The sequence below is a fragment of the Temnothorax nylanderi genome, unplaced genomic scaffold (genome assembly GCF_030848795.1).
Source record: "Temnothorax nylanderi isolate EJ_2023f unplaced genomic scaffold, tnyl_v1.0 TNYL_tig0017_pilon, whole genome shotgun sequence".
NCBI lineage: Eukaryota > Metazoa > Arthropoda > Insecta > Hymenoptera > Formicidae > Temnothorax > Temnothorax nylanderi.
Genome location: NW_027249079.1, coordinates 666,030 through 677,449, shown reverse-complemented (window position 1 = coordinate 677,449; position 11,420 = coordinate 666,030). Strand labels below are relative to the sequence as shown.

The following is an 11,420-nucleotide window of genomic DNA, read 5'->3' as shown; positions in this document are numbered from 1 at the left end:
ACACTGAACGCGATACGCGATGAGCGATATCCAATGGGCGCGTTCAGCAGACCAAACCGCTCAGTAGCAGTCGAACGTGATTGGCTCTTACTTTTAGAACCAACCAATTTAATTAAAAAATACATAAATGTAAATAATTCTAATTTACATATGGAGCTTATAGACTATACAATAAACAATACCTTTTGCATTATAACGCAAGAAAGAGAGAGAGAACATTACGTGGCTGTCCTCGTCCTACATTTAGCCCTGATCCACTGATTTAATTTCCAGCAATTTCCAGAAATCGAATCATCTATTGATAACGTAAACTCCTCTATTAAATAAAGCTTCTTCATTTCTAATTTGTTTTAAAAACAATATAAAATATGTAACTCTTTCTCTAAGTTTAAATAAAAAAACGAGATGGCGATTTCTTAATTTTTATTTAGCTGTAAATAAGGTTTGCTCCATCCAAAGTTCTTTTTTTATTTGTCAAATTATAAATACAAATTAGAAAATGTAACATTAAATAACGGATTGAAAGAAATTAATGCAAACTCATGTTTCATTCGCTTGAATTTTAAATAATATGAAGATTACAGTCCGCTAGAAGGAAATTACCGTCAAATATATAATGCTTTTCTTCTCTATTTTAAAGTTTTGTTACTTGGAAAGCATGTAGAATATTATAATATACAATCAAATCGAAATTAAAATAAAATTTAAGGATATAAAATGAATGCAGGTTGAATTCAAGGATACAGTCGAAGTCGAAAACTTGGTGCGGGATAAAGATTTCTATAAAGGACAATACGAGTTGGCTCAAGCGTCGGAAAGTAAAATAAAGAAGGATTTGGAGGAAGTAGAAAACATCTTGAAACTAAAGACGGACGAACTCGAAGATTACAAGGACAGGATGCAGGTGAACGAAAAGATCATCACGGAATTAAACGCGAAAATGAAAAAATCGGGTAATATTGTGGAACTGAGAAGAAAATTGAAGGAAGAACGTAGGCTGAACGAGGAACTGAGAGATACAGTGCAGAGGTTGCAAAAGCTGCTTATCCAATCGTACAGAGAGATGCAATTCTCGCTGGACCATGTCCTCGATATCGCTATCTGTGTCGCTATCCCCCTGCGAGCGTCGCGCAGACACATCTTGCAACTCCTAGGAGTTGCTCGCAGGGGGATAGCGACACAGATAGCGATATCGAGGACATGGTCCAGCGAGAATTGCATCTCTCTGTACGATTGGATAAGCAACTTATGCAGGTAATTGAGACCCCGGCATATCCCCGGGGATATGCAATAAATTGATAGGCGCTGATCACAATATTGATAGACGCTGATCATGCACAGCAGGTAGTTTTTCTGATAGATTAGCGATTTCCCTCTGCTTTTCTCTCGTAGATACATGCCATAATACTTTTGTAACTGGAATACAAAATTCACACATTGTTGTTCGTAGGGTTCACAATCTAGTACCTCCTTCTTTCTCCTCTCACTTAACCCTTTGGACCAACTGCTTAACGTCTCTTTCCGAAAGACGGAGCCCAGTTTGCTCCGCACAAGGGGCCTAAATCTTGCACGGAGGGGCGCAGCTTTCGGAAAAACATTCCATGGCTCTAGTGGACTCGAACCTGGTTCCTCAGATTACGAGTCTGGCGCTCTACCACTAGACCACACTGCCGCCCTGAGAAACATGAATAATGAGACGTTATTAATAGTAAGAAGGATGTGTGCATGTAAAGTAGGTTTTAGCGTTGTAAATTTAAGAGTTTTTATATAAATTTAGCAAATTTGTAAATTCAATAAATGAAAAAAACAGAACAATTTTGAAAATCATTTTTATACTAAAAATGTGTTGACGCGATAGTCTGAGCTTTATTTATCAATATTAGTTAATTTGATGATTTATAGTTGAGGTTAATTTTTTTATTTCAGTATTAAATAATAATATAAAATCACATTCAATTTTAATGAAATTGGATTTAGTACAATGCTTACACTTTTATTTTTTCTCTTGCTCACTTTAGGCGATTTTTGGCGATCGTTTGGTATGGCTTGGTACATACATATACCAAAGTCGCTATCCGTGGCTGCTATTGGTTCTGGTGCAGTTTGGTACCCGTTGGTTGCTTATACCAGAGTCACGCCAAAAATCGCCTTTTATCAGTTATTATGACACAGTATGTACAGTTAAGCCCCTTGCACAATAGGCGATAGCGATAGCGATAGCGACAGCGACAAAGTTGCCGACAAAGGTATAGCTTTGTCGGCAACCTTGTCGCTGTCGCTATCGCTATCGCTATCGCCTATTGTGCAAGGAGCTTTATACTGTGGTCATATGTCATAAACTATGACCACATATACTATAGGCCGGTATTCATAATCAGATCTTATTTCAAGGTCGCTAATACGGCTCTGTGATTGGTTAATGCTGGGTCTACAATGCGAGTCGCAAAGTCGTGAGTCGCAAGAATTGACCAATCACAGTCGAATTTGAGGAGAATAATCGACTGTGATTGGTCAATTCTTGCGACTCACGACTTTGCGACTCGCATTGTAGACCCAGCATAAGGCCATTGCACGTAACAAAGTTTTAGTCATAATCATAAGGTTGTAAGAAAATAGACCAATCACACTCGATTATTCTTCGAGCTCATTGGCCTAGTTTACACCGATCTCTTGATACGCGTATCAAATAGTATATTTGAACTAATCAGCCAATAATCAAACTAATTTACTAGTTATTTACTATTTAATACGCGTATCAAGTGATCGATGTAAACTAGGCCATTGAGAATAATCGACTGCGATTGGTCTATTTTCTTACGGCCTTATGCCCGGTCTACAATGGGTGTTGTAAGTCGTGAGTCGTAAGAATTGACCAATCACAGTCCATTATTCTCCTTGCGGTTGAAGAATAATGAACTATGATTGGTCAATTCTTACGACTCACGACTTACAACACCCATTGTAGACCAGGCCTTACGATTATGACTAAAACTTTGTTACGTGCAATGGCTTTTAATGACATCTTAAGATTGTACTTAAGGGGATCCTGGAGTGACAGCGACAAGGCATAATCGGTCTAAGCAATATCTTTGAATTGGCTGAACAGAATGGAAAATCCTTTTACACGATTAAAGTACGCACAAAAATGTAGAGGGCTGTACATGATTTTTTCTGATAAACTAAAAAAAAATTTTATTTTTATAAATATTGTCTTCACCTGACGACAATATTTGCTTTATACAAAAATTCTGCAGTTTTTCTATAGAAAATAGTGATGCAGCCCTCTACAAAAAACTGTCAGGAATAATATCGTGCAATTAGAAGTAAGATTTGAAGCCTAAAAAAAAAGATATTACTTAGACCAGTGGAAGATGCAAGGTTAGGTGCTATCCTTGTCTATATCCTTGTCTATACAAGGACAGATATAGTCGGTGAGCACTTCTTTATCGACGCTGATCGAGTTCGCCTGCGGCTCCAGCATCCCCTTAAGATGGTCTTAAATATAAGAACCGACTATGAATACCGGCCATAGACTATCTTTACTAAAATATACTCAAAGCGGAATTATCCCATTAATGGCGGACGACCAATCCGCATCCTGCAGTCTCGGTGTCCTATCCCTCATTAAAGGATCCCTACCTACTTTTTTAGCGCTCTAATTTCACTGCCCATGAAAACCCACCTTAAGTTTTTCTATGTGGCACGGCCTTATAGCGTTTTTCACTGGCAGAGCTGGTGCGCATTCAGTGCACATTAAAGCCGTCGTACACAAACCAACGTAAAGTGTATGTTTAATATAAACGGGTTAAATCATGAAATCGTCAATATTCTTTATTGCACTATTTGGCAAAATATGTACTGGGTATTTTATCAGTCGAAATATTTGCATTTTACTTTAAATATTAGAGATTAAATCAGTGTACAACGGCTTTAATGTGCACTGAGTGCGCACCAGTTCTGCCAGTGAAAAACGCTATTAATGTTCTCTCGTGGAATAGAGTATAGTTATTTCATGGGAGGACCCATGTTCCTTCTTGCATTTCGGATAATAAATTTCTGATTGGTCAAAGAAAATGACGACTGCGCATGTCCGTGGAAATGCTACACACCTGTCTTTTTATATCATGGTCGCTGGTTGAACGCGAGGTAAATAATGGCGGAATCGTGCATTGTTATTACGTGTAGACAATAATGATTATTTGTATCTTGGCACGTAAATGTACGAGGCATCGGTCCTGTTTAAAAAGATGCGCCAGTTGAGACGCGTTTTTTGCGCCACGTCGCAAATGTGAGGCGACACCCGTGGCGCGAGGACGCGCGAGGCCCCCCGAGAGAGTGAGTGTGTGCGTGTGTGCGTGTGTGCGTGTATGCGTGTGTGTGTGAGAGAGGGGCGTAGGGAGGGAGGGAGAGAGTGAGAGAGCGCCTCACGGTTGTGTCGTAATTCGGAGTAAACAGCAACGTACCCAGCGAGTACCTCGACGTTACGACCAGTTACGACATCCGTTTTGTTTCCTACCACAAACGGGTTACGGGCAGGATGTGCCGCGGTTTCGTCGTGCAACATGAACGGTTTAGGAGATGTCTCTGATAACGCTTCCGTCTCCCCCTGTGATGTGAGGGAATCCTGACGTACGTGGTGCTCGCCCACCGTACGTGCGTGTTACTTGTGCCTGACGGAGTACCGATTTTGTTGTCCATCATGGTGCACGGTAATATACCGAATGCATACAAATATAACTTTTGGGCGGAGCGGCCCGGGGACGCGCACGAGCCCGCAGTGGTGGAACTCACGTGCCTGATGCCAAACGGTGTTGTCATACCGTTTGAGATCAATCGCAATATTACCTTAGATCAGATCAAGGAGGTGAGTAAGTATACATTGTGCATACAATGTATCTCTGTAGGGAAAAACAACATTCTTTCTCTTTCCCTTTTAACCTTTTGACTGTGCCAGCGGAATGCATATTTGCATGTGATTGCCACCACATGGCAGAAATGTGTGGTTGAATGAAAAAATAAAAGGTTACATTTTGCATCTTAGGCTGCATTCTGATATTTACTCTCACTAAAAATCTATATTTTATGTCACATATATACATACACTATAGATTTTCAGTACTGACAGTGAATATCAGAGCGCAGCCTTAGCGAATTCGAGCGCTTGCACTAGTGCGCACTAAGCTTGTTTATAATATGTTCTTATATTTAACATCGCTTAAATACACATTTAAAAACTTTTTAGCCAATTAAACAATCTGTATGGATGCTGTATAGATCATTTTACTGGCTAAGAAGCATTTCAGAAAGTATTTAAGATGATCTGTAAATATAAGAATTGACTAAGAACAAGCCTTAGTACACACTCAGTGCGCGCTAGTGCAAGCACACAAATTCGCTATTAGTTGTATAGTATAAAAACAGAAATGTATTTATTTTACAGTAACTTAACAATAATAGATATATTCAGGGACACATACGTTATTCTAATAAAAACACTTATATAGAGTTTATTTTATGTTTATTTAAATTTGCAACTATTTAATAGATACATATATATTTTACATTGTGAGCACAAATAAATATTCATAGGTCAATGCGTATGAAGTATTCCAAGTCACACAGTTAAAGGGTTGCTACATAAACATGCAGAAATATAAACTGATTGATACTTGACAGGATCTGTGGGACGAGGCTAGCAAGTATCCTCTTCACGGAACATTGAAAGACGCGCCGTCATATGTATTTTCGTGTATTAACTCGAATGCAGAGATAGAAGAATTGCAAGATGAAACAAGACGTCTCTGTGATATAAGACCCTTTTGTTCGGTATTAAAAGTTATAGAACGTGAGGGTATAAAAAGTGATAGGAACTTAGACTCGCAAATTGGTGTCCTAATCGGTAAAGGACTGCACGAGTTTGCCGCCTTGAAAAATTCCGAGGTCAATGACTTCAGATGGAAGATGCGGCTCTTGGGAGACGACGTGGCGTTAAGTAGACAGAAGAGATGCTGGATGGAAAAAGTGCGTTATCAGTTTCCTTCGAGGATAGCGCCGACGCCTACTGTACCTAAGAATATTGAGACCCGTTTGAAAGACGGAAATATCGTTTTAGTTACTAAATTCGAAAATTCGGAGGTAAGGCAAAATTATTTCATCTGGAATTTGGAACTACCGTTTGGACAAATTCTCATTTAAATTGACATTGTTGCAGGCATCGTTTACCTTTCAAATAGCGCATACTACTACGCCTCCTGAACTGCTCGAAGCAATCCTGAACAAAAGGGCAAATACTCTGAAGACTCGCGGCGAACTACCAAGCGACTTTACGCTTAAAGTTTGCGGGCAGGAAGAGTATTTGATCGGCGATAATATTCCGCTCATACAATTTGGCTATATTCAAGATTGCTTAGCGAAAGACATCATGCCTACGCTGGTTACGCTCAGCAAACAGAGTGTACCTGTGGACCAAGATAACGCTTTCGACAATCCGGACGTGGATACATTGCAACGTACGAAACCCTCGTCCTCTACGTTAACGTTACGTAAAAAGGGCAAGCATATCTCGGTGTGGAAAATTGAAGAACCTTTTATTTTCACCGTGAATGGAATTTCTCGACTTAACTGCGATGCCGCGCACCGTACTGTAGAGGTATGCTTCAGTGTTTCTTTGAAATAAGATTACTTGAAATTTGTGTGATTTCTGTTTCTTGTTTCTTTTGTATATACAGATTGGACTGCAAGCTGGCCTTTTTCACGGTGGAAAATCCCTTTGCGAAAGTCAGAAAACCAAAGAAATTATTGTAAGTTCCGATGGTAGTTGTGAATGGGAAGAAACTCTCAAATTCGACATTAAAGTCAGGGATATACCACGGATGGCACGGCTGTGCTTTGTATTATACGAGATCAGTAAAACTGCGAAGGGTTTAAAAAGCAGGAAACTGATTAGGGATTCAAAGCAAGAGTTCTTCATAAATCCTTTATGTTGGGCGAATACGACGATATATGACTTCAAGTCCCAATTAAAAACGGGTGCTATGACATTATACACATGGACATATGCGGAGGATATACAAAATGATGATTTGCTTCATCCTCTTGGAACAGTAGTCTCCAATCCACACATAGACAGGGCAGCTGCTCTCATGTTAACATTTCCAAAGTAATTATTTTTTTTCTAGTTGAGAAAGTGATATAATGTATCTGTACATTACGTTATGCATTATATGTGCTTATTATTTTCTAGTTATGGAAAAGATCAATGCGTCCTCTATCCTACGCCAGAAAAAATGGTAGAATATGCCGAATCATTGCGAGAACAATCTAATGAGCGCTTGGGTAAAGACGAATTAAATCAGGAGTCTGATGTTAGTCAACAATTGGAACAATTGAGATTACTAGCCGATAGGGATCCGCTGCACGAATTACATGAACAAGAGAAGAAGACGATGTGGACATTGAGGCATCATTGTCTTCGCGAAATCCCGACACTTTTGGCTAAACTATTACAATGTGTCGAATGGAACGATCATAGGTAAGAAATTAATTGATTGATTATTTGTATAAAGCTAACAAGATGACAAAACAAAAATTTGTACACATTTATAGAGAAGTAGCGGAGGCCACGGCGCTCGTACAACAATGGCCAAAACTGCCAGTAGAGAAAGCGTTGGAGTTGTTAGACTACGCTTATGCTGATCAAAACGTCAGAAATTTCGCCGTTCGCTGTTTAAGAGACGTTACCGACGACGATCTCAGTCTTTACTTATTGCAGCTGGCTCAAGCTTTAAAACATGAAAATTATTTGGCGTGTCCTTTGACAGAGTTTCTCTTAAAGCGGGCACTTAATAATCAGAGGATAGGTCATTTTTTATTTTGGCATCTCAGGTCAGTGACATTTTGTACGTGATATTGTTTGTGCCAGTTTATTATAATTTACAATGGAGTCTCATGTTTTATTCCTTATATTTTATAATTTACGATTTACTCATTATTTGTTTTTCGAAAATTGTATTAGGTCAGAAATGCAGGTTGGCGCAGTATCCGTTCGTTTTGGTCTCATACTGGAAGCATATTGCAGAGGAAGCCAACAGCATATGCTATCATTATTTAAGGAGATGAAATGTTTGGAAAAATTAAGGAGTGTTTCGCAACAAGTGAAGCTAAAGAAGGATCGCAAGGCGGCCCTTCAGGGCTTTCAGGACATTATCCAGGAAGCGCATTGCCAGGAGGCGATATCTGACGTTCTTAATCCTCTCGATCCGAGTTTTAGATGGAATCACATCAAGTGCTTACTATTCTCACTCTTTAAACATGGTATTTTTCACATTTCTTATATCTTCTATTCTTTTAGAATTGAGAAATGCCGTGTAATGGACAGTAAGATGCGTCCGCTCTGGCTGGTTTTCGAGAATAGTGATCCTTTTGGCGAAGATGTTTACTTAATCCTCAAACACGGAGACGACTTAAGACAAGACATGTTGACGCTTCAGATGCTACGTATTATGGATAAGATCTGGAAGAAGGAAGGTTTGGATTTACGTATGAATCCATACGGTTGCATATCTACGGAGAACAGAGTCGGGATGATAGAGGTGGTGCTAAATGCGGAAACAATCGCAAACATTCAGAAGGAAAAGGGCACGTTTTCCGCAACGGCGGCCTTCAGGTAAATAACGCGTTACGAAATATCGATATAATTTGACAAATACGTGTCGGTGAGACTTCTTTACAACTTCTTTGTTTATATTTACAGGAGAGGTTCCTTATTAGCTTGGCTAAAGGATCATAACCACACGGAAGCGGCGTTGAATAAAGCAATCGAGGAATTTACTTTGAGTTGTGCAGGCTACTGTGTGGCGACGTACGTTCTTGGGATAGCCGATAGACATTCTGACAATATAATGGTTAAAAAGACTGGACAACTGTTTCACGTCGATTTTGGTCACATTTTGGGTCACTTTAAGGAGAAATTTGGATTCAGACGCGAACGAGTACCCTTCGTTCTGACCAATGACTTCGTACACGTCATAAATAAGGGTCAAACGAAGAAAGGGCACGCTGCCGAGTTTCAAAGATTTCAGAATCATTGCGAGCAAGCCTTTTTGGTTCTACGCCAGCACGGAGGACTTATATTGTCTCTATTCGCTATGATGATATCCACCGGGCTGCCTGAACTCTCGTCGGAAAAAGATCTGAATTATCTTAGAGATACCTTGGTACAGTGACATTCAGATGCATTAATATACAATTAAGACGATATATATTATTATAAATGGATACATTCAAATAATGCATTTACATGTGTTTACAGGTCCTAGAAATGTCCGAAAGTGAGGCACAAAAACATTTTAGAAGCAAATTCGATGAGGCCCTCTGTAACTCGTGGAAAACGTCGTTGAATTGGGCGTCGCATAACATGTCCAAGAACAATAAGACTACATGAATAGCAACAATCGCCGATAGCGTGAGAGATCCTACGCATCCAAGAATGCTGTCATGACGTCATCGGACTTTACGTCGCGTTACAAATTGTAATGTTAAGATGTACGCTGACATACTTGGCAAGCGTGTCACGTTTGGCCGCTTGTCTAAGACTGGAAAAAAAAAAGAAATAAAGCTGTCGCTTTTGACAGGCCTTGTCGTCAAGATTGGAAATCGACGACCATAATCAGTATTTGAGACTGTATAAGGCGATCGTTGCTGTTAGTGTCAACGTGATAGGACTTTTACTATCGAGAGGTGACTTAGTAGAATGATTTCTCGAGACTCTGATACATTCGTACAGTTTAGAGCTCTACTTTGTGCAGCACAAGCAGTCGGTACCTACGTTCAATATGATACTTTTTTAAATCACGGACGTACGGTACATATCAATTGAACAAAATCCTTTTAAGTTCTCCTTGATTGAAACTCAATTTAAGATCGAATTCTATGGATTCTAAATTGTTAAAGTTAATCTCGTAAAACTATTTTCATTTTATTAGTCAATTAAACCTCGTTAAGTTAGATATTCTAAAATTGTTTGTCACGATACGCCGAAAGCCTGTGATGGTATATGTATGATATACATGCGAATATTACTTGCAACAATAAACTGCTAGGTATCTGCTGTATTTGATTGATCACAAACGTAACAAGAAAAGACATGCGCCGTTGTTTAATTCGAAAAAGCGAAAAGATTTGATGATCGTTCAGATAACGGATGATATGATTTATTACGTACCATTGATAACGACAGTGTGATAATCCAAAGCAATATCTATTTTGTGAAATTGCCCGTAATAGTAAAAGTATCATGACCAAGTGATCGGCCTGGGACGATCTTAATTGAAATAATCGAATATTTCCATTAAATATGATTGCGCGAATGACCTGCGAATTAATTGCCGATCCGTGTAAATACGCTCCGTCGACCGAGGATATTTTTTTCCCGGGGTTTTCTTATGTTTATATTTAAAAACTTGTATCTCGTTTAACGAAAAAAAAATAGCGATACGTTTTGTGCTGGTAAAACTAGTAAAATTTCTTAATTACTATCACGCGTGATGTCGTGTTTGAGATACATATACGTGAAAATAATGAAAAAAAGCCACTATACGAGAGATATATATTTTGATAAATATACCGCAATATATTATTATTATTATTATTATTATCCACATATTAAGCGATAGTTAAATCAATAGGGCCACTCATACTTCAGCGCTGTCCTACGTAATAGACCGCTATGCTTTCTAAAACGGCTCTAAAACGCACGACCGCACGCGCGCTCCTCACAATGTAAGATAAGATAATGATCTCTAATACACTAGAAAGAAATAAATAATGTTTGCAGACTGCGTCAATGCTGCATATCCATATCATCATCATCTTACTAGCGCATTATATTTAAATTGTCGAGAGATAAACGAGAGAAAACGAAAACTTTATACACATAACATTATAGATATAATACACGTATGTACATCTTCAAGTCTCTGGATTTTATTTCTCAGTGCTGCTTTTGATTTCTTTGTAGACGGATTTGCGCGGCGGCCCTATCAGAGCCGTAGATAGGGCTGTAAATATGCAATACGGGAACTGATGGAGAGAGGGGCATACATTCTTTCAACCACGCTCTCTACACGCGTATATACGCATGTTCTTTCACGTCATTCGCAGGTGTACACACATCCGCGATACCGCAATCCGGAGGAAAAGAAGCCGGCTCCGTTCGTCGAGCGTATTTTCCGTTACACCATCTCGGGCAAGAATCACTTGCAATCGGCAATTTTTCTTCTATCGTCTCGTAACAGTAACAGAACATGTAATTTTATACAAAACGTGGATAAATTTTCTGTATTGATCAGTGTCTGTTGTAAATAAAACCAACTCTGAAGTCTGAATTTTCCTTAATTGTAACCGTTTTGGAGGATTATGCG

The 11,420-nt window shown here is 39.0% G+C and overlaps 1 protein-coding gene across 2 annotated transcripts; it reads left to right on the top strand.

Moving 5' to 3' along the window:
- The first annotated feature begins 4,127 nt into the window (after positions 1–4,127).
- Pi3k92e (phosphatidylinositol 3-kinase 92E) lies at positions 4,128–11,384 on the top strand. 2 transcript variants are annotated; one of them, XM_071698973.1, is made up of 10 exons: positions 4,129–4,864; positions 5,677–6,135; positions 6,212–6,649; positions 6,729–7,159; positions 7,244–7,531; positions 7,606–7,884; positions 8,015–8,284; positions 8,351–8,665; positions 8,753–9,215; positions 9,311–11,384. In XM_071698973.1, exons 1-10 carry the CDS (start codon positions 4,700–4,702, stop codon positions 9,440–9,442), a joined length of 3,240 nt encoding a protein of 1,079 aa, XP_071555074.1. In that variant the 5' UTR covers positions 4,129–4,699; the 3' UTR covers positions 9,443–11,384. The 2 variants fall into 2 exon arrangements, with proteins under 2 accessions (XP_071555073.1, XP_071555074.1); XM_071698972.1 differs by having other exon boundaries at positions 4,128–4,864; positions 8,015–8,665.
- The last annotated feature ends 36 nt before the right edge of the window (positions 11,385–11,420 follow it).

Excerpts from the sequence above, each read along its gene's own strand:
- Pi3k92e (XM_071698972.1), top strand. The coding sequence starts at position 4,700 with ATGGTGCACGGTAATATACCGAATGCATACAAATATAACTTTTGGGCG. Across the intron at positions 6,136-6,211 it reads CTAAATTCGAAAATTCGGAG|GCATCGTTTACCTTTCAAAT; the intron begins GTAAGGCAAAAT and ends ACATTGTTGCAG. Across the intron at positions 8,666-8,752 it reads TCCGCAACGGCGGCCTTCAG|GAGAGGTTCCTTATTAGCTT; the intron begins GTAAATAACGCG and ends TTATATTTACAG.